Source organism: Microcebus murinus, chromosome 21 (assembly GCF_040939455.1).
Source record: "Microcebus murinus isolate Inina chromosome 21, M.murinus_Inina_mat1.0, whole genome shotgun sequence".
NCBI lineage: Eukaryota > Metazoa > Chordata > Mammalia > Primates > Cheirogaleidae > Microcebus > Microcebus murinus.
In genome coordinates this window covers 1,587,797-1,600,382 of record NC_134124.1, presented here as the reverse complement: position 1 = coordinate 1,600,382, position 12,586 = coordinate 1,587,797, and the positions used below count along the sequence as shown (strand labels likewise).

The following is a 12,586-nucleotide window of genomic DNA, read 5'->3' as shown; positions in this document are numbered from 1 at the left end:
TGTAATCCTAGTACTTTGGGAGGATCATTTGAATCTAGGAGTTCAAGACCAGCCTGAGCAACATAGCAAGACCTCAGCTCCACAAAAAATGCAAAAATTAGCAAGTCGTGGTACCACAGGCCTGTAGTCCCAGCTACTCGGGAGGCTGAGACAGGAGGATCACTTGAGCCCAGGAGTTTGAGATTGCAGTGAGCTGTGATGACCCCACTGCATTCCAGCCCAGGCAACAGACCGAGACCCTGTCTCCAAAAAATAAAACAAAAGAGGCATTGCAGTACCATATACTTTGCTTGTAGGAGACACATTTAAAAATTGGCTAGTTAGCAGATTTCTTTAAAGCAAACTCTGTCTAAAAGTTTTTTAAAATCTCAGGTAATTATGCATGTGCAGAAAACATTTCTTCAATTGGCTCTGGTGCTTTTGGTTTCTGATGGTGGCCAGCTCTTGGCATGTTGAAGTTATATTAGGAAAGCTTTTTGGTTGGCTTTTGAAGCCAAGTTTAGCATACTTCCCTCCCTCTCTTTATCATTCTTCCTTCACCAAACTCTGAATGTTTTTCAGTACTGGGGAGGGGGGTTCCTAATTCTATATGCATAGCTTTTGAAACGTGTCTCCCTTCTTTCTCCATTTAATGTAAGGACATAGGATGTTAGTGGTTTCTTAGAGCTAGTCTGCGTCATCTTGTGAAATTTCATTCAGTGAGACATGATGATGGATAAGGCTCTGGGAAGAACAACGAATGTAGTGCCAGGCACATAATGGGCATTGTACTAATAATTACTAAATGAATGAACTAAGAAATCTTCAGGTTTGGTAAGTATCCTGTATGGTAAGATTCTTTAATGCCAAACAGAAGTGCAAATATTTGGGTGATCAAATGGAAGTAGGGGTAGAGGGAGATAAGAGAATAGTTGGTATTTATTTACAGTTTCATGAAATTCAATTTTAAGATGAGGCAGAGAGTTGATCAAATGGAAAAAAAAGTGAATTATTTAGATATTTGCTTTAAGGGTGACAATTCTTGATGTATTGTGATCCAAATTAGCACTTAGTCTGGTGTCTTTCAACCATTTTTTTCACTTAATGTTCCCACAAGGATCCTTTTTTATATCCTTTTCTCTTTTTCTTTTTTTTTATTTCAAAATATTAGGGGGTGCAAGTGTTCTTGTTACTACATGGATGAATCATATGGTGCTGAAGTCAGACTTTTAGTATGCCTGTCACCAGAACAGTGTACCTTGTACCCTCCTCCCGACCTCTTCCCAAACCCCTCTTTTCTTAATCACCATCCTCCCAACATGAAATTTTTTTGAAGGTCCAGACTGAGATAAAACGTCCATGAAATTTCAACACTGCAGATAATGCTGTGTATTTGCCCGTGTGCTGTTGCCCTTTGGAGGCCCACAACCCATTTAATATCCAAGTCTTTTCTCCTCCACCACAAGGAACAATTTGCCCTCTTGGAAGTGATCTTGCCTCCATTCAGCCTTACTTTAGTAGTCAGTAACGTATGTTGCAGGAGTTCACATGGTCTGCTGAGATGTAACATCAGTGTGTTAAGGACAGTGTCTATTCCAGCATGTTACTTTCTGTTAGCATTCTTTGAAGGTGTCAGATAAAAAACTTGCAGAGCAGATAAGCTGACAAACTATAAATAACATCTGTGTAGAGTCTTAAAATAGTTTGTGATTCATCACTGAATAGTTTTCTTACCAGTGTTCAAATTAATATTATGCTGAGCATAATATTTTAATATTGATTACTGAGGAAAATGTTGTTATAGCATATAGATAAATTTTTGTGAATGGCAGTGGTGTGTTTACCAGTGTTAATTATTTGGCTTAGATAATGTCTTCAGTTAAATTTGATAAAAAGAAGCAACTTGCTGAAGTAGAAAGCATGGTGGATTAGTATTAGAAGACTTAGGATTTTAATGAGAGATCATTCTCAAATCTTGAGTACTGGGCTCAAGTGAATATCAGTGAAGATAGAGTAAGAATAAAGGTGAAGAGAGACCAGCCAGCACTGTCGAGAACAGTGGCTCTAAGTAGATCATTTCTGCTTCTCTCCTACTTGTTTCATTTCTTTCACTTGATGAAATAAATTTAGGATAACTATTACCATTTAAAATTATTTGCCTATTAAAGGACCCACTTTGGGTTTGTTATTTGTTGTTTAATATCATGTCCCCCTGTTTCAAACAGAATGAATTTGTTAGGGAACCTTTTGGGAATAAGTTTATTTAGTTAATTTCATGTCTATAGATTGCAGAATTCACAGCTTCTTTCTATTACAAGGTAAGGGGGGTCAGAGCATTATTGGTTCCCCTCTCCATTTCAAGGACACACTCTGCAGAAGCACAGATGTCTTTCTTCCCAGTGACTTTTGACCAGTATTTTTTGTTTGTTTTTTGTTTGTGACTCTAAGGATGTCTGACCTAAACCAAAACAGCTTCCCAGAGATTTCCATTTAAATATGAAGCTATGTTATCTTTATCTCTATTTTGGTCATTTCTATTGTATTCAGACATGACCCGAGTGTCTTAGCCCCTCCATGTAGTGAGCCTCTCTCATGTTTAACTCCATCCATTCCTCCCTCATCTAATAATGCCTATGCTGCTTTTTCTTCGCATCATTTAGGACTCTTTCCTTGTGTCCTCGCCTTCTTCATAATTTCTTCACCGTTTTTGCCCATAATTCTTCTTTCTACCCTTTCAACAGGGGATGTTTATTTTCCTACACACCACCCAACACTGGACTTAGTAACTTGGCTCCACCACTGTTGCCTGGAGACTGCTGTTTGTCCTTTCATGAAAACCTGTTCTTTTCTGAGGCTTGTACCACACTTTGTCTATTTTGTTATTGGTATCTATGGCTGACCTGAAGTAGATAGTTCCCTAGTATATTATTTGTCAAGAACTTTGACGCTTAGCTAATTTTCTTTCCCAATGACTCTGTGCAGTCAGTCATCTTAGGCAGCCCACACATCTGACATTCTGGCTTGCCAGTTCTTTCTCTTAGCCTCTGCCTTTGTCTATTCTTCTTGGCTATACCTTGAGCATGATTATTCACTGCTCTCTTCCTGAGATCTTCTTCCCTCTGACTACAGCTTCATATCCTGTGATCTCTCAATATTCTTATCCTAACTTTTTCTTTTTAAGAAATGAGGGTCTCACTAGGTTGCCCAGATTGAATTTGAACTCCTGGGCTCAAAAGATCCTTCTGCCTCAGCCTCTCAAGTATCAGACTTGTTCTTTAACTTCATTGAGATCGCTGTGTGTTTGTTTTATACTTCCTTTTCTCCTATCAGCTCCTTGATGGCTACATTTCCTCCTGGATACTAAGTCCAGACCTCCTTTCTCACTACCATCAGGCTTGCTCCTGTTCTTCCATTGCAGCTGCTCAGAAAATCTCCTATGAAATCCACTGTCTACATTTGTCCCTTCCACATCTGAGATCTTCTGTGGTAGTACAAAAAAGTTAATTCTATCAGAGATTAAAGATTTTCAATTTACCTGGGCCCTCATTATGGCTTGACAGTCTTTTTGCTTTTCTTGGGTTAGTACTTTACTCTTTTTTTTTTTTTTTTTGATGACTTTGCTAGACATTTATATGTCAAACCCTGTGCTCCAGTTCAGGCCACTCACCTCACATATGCTTATAACATGCTTGACTCTTACTTTTCAGAAAAAAAAAAGGAGAAGTGATCAAATGTAAATGTTCAGTTTCATCTCTGCAACCTGTATACCTATACACAGTAATTTCCATTTGTAGATCATTTTTCCCTACTTCATTAAGTATATTTTGCTATTCATAAGAGGCACCCTTGCCCAGGATGCTATGTCCTAACTTCTCTGAGATCTTAATTTAATAATTCTCTGTGGTTGATTTCTTCCCCTCAACTTGGAAATATATACCTCAAGAATAGACTTTTTCCTCTATATATACCTATATATTTCATACACATGTACGTTTTTCCTTTAAGAAAAAAGTCTGTTGCAGCCTCACCCCTTGTACCCATCTGGTGACCATACATCTTGGTTGTCCAGGATAATCCCAGTTTATTACTGCCTGTTTGGGGCCACTTTTACTTTAAAAACTCTACAGTTCAGATGGACTATTTTATGGTCACAATACTCTTATCTCTCCCCATTTCACAGGGAAACCTTTCAGAATGTGAAAGTTTTCTCAGCTCTTTTTCTTCAGTCCCTTTAGCCTCTTTCTCCACTGAAACTGGTTTAGCATGAGTACCAAAGACCACCCAATTTCTAAATTCCATGGATACTTTTAGTCTTTATAAATTTTGATCTTTCTGCAGCATCTGTTGCTGTGCACAATTCCTTTCCTCTTTAATTTTTGTAACAGCACTTTACTATGAGTTTTTTCTTCCTTTCTATAAGTCTGTCTTTACTGATCTTCCTTGTTTCTCAGCTTTCCTCTCACTGACCTTCAAATACTGATGTGTCCTAAAATTCTAGTTTATTAGTTTTTTACTTTTTTTCCTCTTTTCAATTAATATATTCTCTCTGAAGATTTCACTACCAACTCTGTCATTAACTCCTATATCTAGAACTCTAGTCCCAACCATTTTCCTGAGCTCTAGACTATTTTTCATCAGTCTGTCGCTCATCTTTCTGTAGCTCTCTCAGCCTCCTTGAACTCAGTCCGTAAACACACTTATCCAAAAGTTGCCTCCTCCCCAAGTATTCTTTTCCTTGATTAACAGTATCTCCATTCATCAAATCTGGAACCTGAGAGTCCACCATCTTCATCTGTCATTCCCTGCATACAGTCTTTCAGATCCTATCTCTGTCTCCTAAATAACATCTATTTCTGTCCATTTCCTTCTATTTTCAGTGCTAGTCCATGGTTCTGGTTATAGCATTATTCTTACCTCTTGGCTTCTCTCTTGTCAGTTCTCCAAGATTTTGTCTTTGTTTTCTGAAATACACAAGTAATCTTGTCAGCTATTGTTTAAGACCTTGTTTACTTATTGCTTGAATGATGAAGTCTTTATGTGTTTGTTGAACTGGTTGTGATTGTTGGTGTGATGGGCCAGACTGCCCTTGTAGCTGTGCCTGTTGCTTCACTGCACACTCTTGAGCTGGAGTCACTAAGAATTGCAGCACACGCTGTTTTCTTTTATTAGAGAAGAGAATGCCCTTCTACCCCCTTGAAGCTGATAAACTATATAACTTCTGCTTAAGAGACAGTGTAGAATAATGACTAAGGTTATAGACTTAAAGACATACTTGTCTGGAATCTAAACCCAGCTTTGCCACATCAACTAGCTCGCTGTATTATTTTTGAGCAGGTTACTTAATCTTTCTATGCTTTAGTTTTCTCACTTATAAAATAGGGATAACTGTAGTACCTACTCTATAGCATTGTTATAAAGATCAAATGAATTAATGTGAAAATTAAGTGAATTAACGTATGTAATGCATTCCCACCTGGCACACAATAGGTACTGTGTGTTACTTACTATTATTATTATGTATCATGTATTATTCTTCAGTGAAACCATACCTCTCTAGGGAGACCTCTTACTTAACTGTAAGTTTGCCTTAGCCATACCGTATATCACATTGATAAAATCATTTGTGTGTCTTCCTATTAGACTGAGCCCTTTTGTGGTATGGCCATGTTTTTCTTTTCATACTGAATAAATGCTTTAAGTCAGTGAATAGATTAGATACGTAGATAAAGAATGTGACAACAGAAATATTCTCAGTACCTGGGATTATGCTTTGAGTATAGTAAATATTTTAATGAGATATCCATAATGTAATGTAACTTGATTAGATATGGTGTTACTTTTTTCTATAATCTTCTGCCTCTCCTTTTTCTGCAGAAATGGTCTCACTCTTGCCCAGGCTGGAGTGCAGCGGTGCTATCATAGCTCATTGCTGATGAGACTCCTGGAATCAAGTGATTCCCACCTCAGTCTCTTAAGTAACTAGGACTACAGGTCCACACCACCATGGCTGGCTAATTCTTTCACTTTTTGTAGAGGCAGAGTCTCCCTATGTTGTGCAGTCTGGTCACGAATTCCTGGCCTCAAGGGATCCTTCTGCCTCAGCCTTCCAAACTGCTGGGATTATAGGCATGAGCCACTGCGCCCAGCCTCCCTTTTTAAAATTGAGGTACAATTTTCATATAATAAAATGCATATTTTTTAATGTATAATTTGATCAGTTTTGACAAATGTATGAACCTCTTTAACCACAACTAAATGAAGACATAGAACATTTCAATGACCCTGGAAAATTCCTTAGTACACCTTTCTAGTCCATTTCCCTCACCCCCTGCCGCTGGCCAATCAAAATCACTGTTTTGATTTCTATCCCTAAAGATTAGTTTTACTTTTTCTAGAAATACATATAAATGGAATTATCAGTATGTAGACTTTTGTGTCTGGATTCTTTCACTCAGTGATGTGTTTGAGTTCATCTGTGTTATCGTATGATCAGTAATTCATTCCTTCTGAGTAGTATTTCATGGTAGGAATAACTAATAGTTTATCCATTCATCTATTAATGGACATTTGTGGTTAAATAAAGCTGCAGTGAACATTTCTGTGAAAGTATTTGTGAACATATATTTTCATTTTTATTGGATAAATTCCTGTCAGAGGAATTGCTGGGTCATAGCTGTTGAACAATGTCCCAAATTGGTTGTCCATTTTTACACTCTTATCAGCAATGAATGAGAGTTCCAAGTGCTTCATATTCTTACCAACAACTGACGTTATTAGTCCTTTCAATTTTAGCCATTTTAAATGGTTGTAGGAATGTTTTAATTTATGTTTCTCTGATGATTAACACTGTTAAGTGTCTTTTAATGTATGTATTGTCCATTCATATATCTTCATGTAATATGTCGCCTTTTAGTGTCTGGTTTCTTTTGCTTAGCATAACGTTTTCAAAGTCCATACACGTTGCAGCATGTATCCTTTTTATGGCCAAATATTCCATTGTATGGATATACCACATTTTGTTGATGGACAGGCCTTTGAAAGAAATCTTGCTGGTTTTATTTTTTCAGATTTGTGGAATATAATTATTCCATTCATTTACTCATTATTCATAAATATTTAGTGCCTAGTATTACTTTTACTTGTGGATATGTATGTGGTTTTTACTCATTTATTGTGATTGGGATTGGGGATCCAAAGGTGAATAAGCAGTGCCCTCCAGGGAGCTTTCTTTCTAGTGAAACATGAAGGCATGTAAACAGATAAATTACAGAACAATGTGTAAAATACTATTAGAGTTATAATATAAAGTAAGTTTAATCCCAGAAGTCAGTAACTAACTCTGCTTGGAGGAATTAGTGAAAACTTCCCAGAGAAGGTGACATTTGAGTTAGATCTTTAATAGTGAATAATTTGTTAAGGAGGTAGAGGATATTTTATCTAGAACAAAGCTTGTACAAAGGCATGGAACTGTGAAATGGTCGGGTATGTCTTGGCACCCTTTGAGAAGATCAATGTGGCGATATCATGGGTTACATGAAGTGAGTCTGGAAAGGCAGATCTCGGTCAGACATGAAGACCTTTACATCTAAGTGAAGGAATTTGGCTTTTATTAATTTGGATTTCTGGAGACCAAAGGGGTTTTGGATAAATGAAATAGCATTGCTGATCATTCAGAGTCTGTTGGAAGACCGCATATCCAGCAAGACCCAACTTTTCATTTTCTCCAGAAGATTTTGTCCATTTTAGATACTTCTTTTGTAATAAATATACCAGCCCCCCCTAACAATCCACCTTCTCACTCCTGTTGATTATCTGCTTTGATTTCTTTATTTCACCTGCCATTTATCTGAAATTATCATGTTAGTTTATCTCTTTACTTAGCTACTACTGTCTCTTTCTTCCAGAGCAGGTTCTTTCTTGTCTTGCCCTGACCAGTGCCTGGCATGTAGTAAATACATACCTCTATTATATGAATGAATGAGCTGTTCCACTTCTAATATCCTAAACTCTAGTATACTGCTCTGTGATTATAGTCTCCTGTTCCGTGTCCCTTCTCCCACCTATTTGTGTTTTTTCCATGCTTTTACCATACTGTCTCCATTTTCTTCTAATCTCCTAGCCTCCTCCCATTGCTGTGTTCCCTAAGTAGCTTAGATTCCACTGTCCATTGTTTTAGCTGTACTCTTGAAGTTTTCTACTCCATCTCTTTGCTTTTCCTTTTGTCCTATTTACCTATCAAAATCCTTACCTTGGCCCAGTGTGATCACCTCACTATATTGTTTGTGGCCAGTACATATTCATAGTTTTCCACCTCATGTAGACACAAAGCATTGCCAAGACATCCTATGTTTCCTATTCGACACATAGTCATACGTCACTTAACAATAGGGATATGTTCTGAGAAATACATCATTTGGTGATTTTTATTGTTGTGTGAACATCATAGCGTGTACTTACATAAACCTCAGTGGTACAGTCTACTACACACCTAGGCTATATGGTATAGCCTATTGCTCCTGGCTACAAACCTGTACAGCATTATTGTACTGAATACTGTAGGCAATTTTAACACAGTGGTAAGTATTTGTGTATCTAAACATAGAAGTAGAGTAAAAATACAATATAAAAGATAAAAATGGTACACTGGTATAGGGCATTTACCAGGAATGTATCTTGGCAGGACTAGAAGTTGCTCTGGGTGAGTCAGTGAGTGAATGTGAAGGCCTAAGACATTACTGTATACCACTGTAGGCTTTATAAACACTGTATACTTAGGTTCCACTTCAATAACAAATTAATCTTAACTTACTATAACATTTTAACTTTATATACTTTTTAAATTTTTAAAAATTTTTTGACTCTTTTGTACTAGCACTTACATTAATACCCAAACATATTGTACAACTGCACAAAAATATTTTCTCTCCTTATATCCTTATACTATAAGCTTTTTTCTATTTTTAAAATTTTTATTTTTAAAAAATCTTTTAACATCTAAAACACATACATACACATTAGCTTAGGGCCTACATAGAGTCAGGATCATCAGTATCGCTTTCTTCTCCTTCCACATTTTGTCCCACTGGAAGGTCTTCAGGGGCAGTAACACAGATAGAGTCGTCATCTTCTGTGATAATAATGCCTTTTTTTGGAATACCTCCTAAAGGACCTGCTGAGGCTACTTTACAGTTAACTTTTTAAAAATAAGTAGGAGTACACTCTAAAATAATGATAAAAAGTATAGTATAGTAAATACTCAAATCAGTAACATAGGCATTTATTACCATTATCAGGTATTATGTACCTTACATAATTGTATGTGCTGTACTTTTATAGGGCTAGCAACACGATAGGTTTGTTTACACCAGCATCACCATAAACACGTGAGTAACGTGTTGCACTAAGATGCTAGGACAGACATGACATGGTTTTCCAACAACCACTGTTCTCTTGTTTGCTCTCTGCTATCCCATTTTACCATCTTTCCCTATTTCCTTTCATCTACTTGACAAAGAAAATAGGTCTCTTAGACATGAATTCCCTCAACACCTTACTTTCATATCCACAGATCTTTCTGACTCATGGTATATCTTTACCTCCTTTCTTTCTGTCCCAGTGCAAGAGTTACTCTTCTGTTTGAGCGTATCCTTTTACCTGTGCACTGTCATCCTCCTCCACTTCCTCAGAGGTCTTGTGTGTCCCCTCCACCTCAAATTCTTCTTGTCAGTATGTAAACATGTGTGGCTATGTCATTTCTTAATAACAGATACCTATCACCCTCCTTCATGATTCCTTTTCTTTCTCTCTTTCCTTGACAGCTGTCTATTTTCTCTGCTCCCCTTCTCTTTTCAGTCCTCTGCAATCTGAACTCTGTAGTCTTTACTCCTTGGACCTGTCTTTGTCATGGTCACCAATGAAATTTTTGTTTGTAAAGACAGTGGATGCTTTTTAGTGACTGCCATGGTATTACTACTTCTTCTTTTCTAAAATGTTCTTCTTCACTGGTTTCCATGAGATCTCTTTCCTGATTTTCATCCTACATCGGTCTGTTCTTTTATAGTTTCCTTTGCACAATATGATAGCACAGTTTAGTGAAAGCAGTTCAGTGTTATCAAAGTAAGTGTGATCTACTGGTTTAGCTTGAATGTCTGAGGGTAAGTCTTCCTGAGTTACTAAAACTAAAACTTTATTTTCTGTCAAAAATTTGGGATGATGACATTTTATGTTGGCAGTTATAAGTAGTTTCACATGCATTGATAGGGTTAGGACTAAGGTTCTCATAAGAAACTGAAGGAACTCAGTCAAGAGCTGTGCCTGATATATTGTGAGGAATCAACCATTCATCCTGATGTAACTAATGACAGCTCCTGGCACGTCTGTTTTCCCATTTCTTAGCAGCTGTTTTGTCATTTGTGGTGTGTTCAGTTTACCAGACTAGTTTCACTGCCTTCCATTTCACTGTTTTCTGTCTTTCCTTCTCTTCTCTACCTCACCCACCCCATTAATCTTTTCAATTGTGCACTGTAATGCTTATATAAAAATGTATAAAACAAATGTGGTGTTCTTTTTTTATATGTATATACTGTAAAGTTAAGATCATTTAAGTCCTATCTAGTCAAAACACAGAAAATAGTCCTTGCCCTAATCCCACCTGGTATGTCCATTTCTGTTTACAATTTAGCCCCACCTACTCCTAGAGGTTACCACTCTCTACGTTTTTGAGGCCCTTACTTCCTTTTTTCCCTTCATAGTTAGAAAAGCTGAGTATACATCCCTGGACAACACCTTGCCTGTTTTTAACCTGTGTGTAAATGGAAAGCTATTTGTGTGTGTGTGTGATTGTTTGACTTCTTTTGCTCATGGTCTATTCGTGTTTTTGCCTGTAGCTGAAGTTCATTCATTGTGTTTGTTGTGAAGTGTTGCATAATCCTATGTCACAATATATTTACCCATTATACTCTTGATGAATATTTGAATTGTTTTCAATTTTCAGCTATTAAAAACAGTGCTGCTATAAACATTCTTGTATTGTGGTAAACTTTTCTGGAGTGGAATTGCTGGAATCAGCTTCCTTTTTACTAGGTTTTATCTATTTAGTATATACATAATTTTAAAAGACTGTTTTCTAAAGAGATTCACACCAACAGTATATGAGAATTTTTACTACATTGGATTGTTCTTTTTTTACTTGTTTATTGTCTTGTAAATCCTTTGCTATTATTTAAATTGCAAAGTGTTCTGTTTTCACATTTCCATATTGAAGAAACAAGTAACAACACTATCTAAAACTATGAGTTAATCTTACTATGTCATCTAGATCCATGCCATGACAGCAACACATATTTTCATTAAGTGTACTTACATATATTATTAGCTTTTTAAAATTTATACAGCTGACTATTTTATATACACTAAGAGGTAGTTGCCACTTATATTTTTAAATAAAAATAATTTTGTTTTTTGGCTGGTCTGGTGGTAATGGGTTATCAGGACTTGTTAACATTAGTGTCACTAAAGTTGGTATGCAACCCCCATTGCTAAATTTGACTGGCTTTAAAAAGATAATAATTTCATTTTTGCTTTTGTTTTGCTTTTTAATCTAAAGTGTCATTGTTGTAAGTTTTAGCCTAAACTAGTAATATTTTATATAAAGATCAGCTGTACATGCTCTAGCAATAATACAGCTTCTGATTGTCTAGGTTTTATTTCTAAGAATGTGTGTGGAATGTTTATTGAAGTAATTCTAATGGGTCTTTATTTTTCTTTCCAGTTGGCCTTTGCCAGAGTTTGATCCAAGCCAGATTCGACTGATTGTATATCAAGACTGTGAAAGAAGAGGGAGAAATGTCTTGTTTGACTCCAGTGTTAAGAGAAGAAGTGAGGACATATCCGTATCGGTGAGCATCATCATTGACTTGGTTGACATTTAATGTTGAATATTAATAATTCAAGAAAGAATGAGTAAAATTTCAACTATGGTACTTTTGTCAGTATAGAACATCTTTACCATGTTATTTTAAAATTTAGAGTTCTGATTTTGAGATTTTATTTCAAGAAGAAAACAGTTGCATTATTTCTCATCAGTCTAGCCAAAGAATACTTTAGTTTGACGTTTATTTACTTGTATGATTATATTGTAAGATATCCCAGAGCTATTGGGATCCTTTTAAGGGGTCTGGTTGAAACGTCTCATTTTATGGAAATGAGACGTCTTATTTTGTGGAAAGTGAAACCTAAAGAAAACCTAAAGAAGTGAAATCATTTGTCTGAAAGTCAAAGCAAGTTAAGTCTCTAGCCCTTCATCCATCGTGTTTTCCCTTACTCTGCAGTGATGGCAAGAGCATCTATTTTGTTAACTCTCAGTGCCATATTTTGAAATATTTTGTCACTGCTTATCAATAATACATAGATATCCACTTGGTTGGTCAAGAAAACATAGGTGATTGCAGTAATCTTTGCTGCTGCTACTGCCATGTGATAAATACTTAAGACATATTTTGATCAGTTGTTATTACTGCTAGGGAGCTTAGTAAGATCTTATAAATACACTCTCATGAAGATTTCATGTGTTCCTTTTGAACAGTATAGAACACATTGAAATACCCAT

At 36.3% G+C, this 12,586-nt stretch overlaps 1 protein-coding gene across 5 annotated transcripts in view; it reads left to right on the top strand.

Moving 5' to 3' along the window:
* The window catches only part of FNIP1 (folliculin interacting protein 1), a 102,434-nt gene that overhangs the window by 30,733 nt on the left and 59,115 nt on the right, over window positions 1-12,586 (top strand). For all 5 annotated transcript variants that reach the window (XM_075995995.1, XM_075995996.1, XM_075995993.1 and 2 more), the window contains exon 2: window positions 11,750-11,876. In XM_075995995.1, coding sequence (XP_075852110.1) covers window positions 11,750-11,876 — 127 coding nt within the window. The remainder of the gene's footprint in view (window positions 1-11,749; window positions 11,877-12,586) is intronic.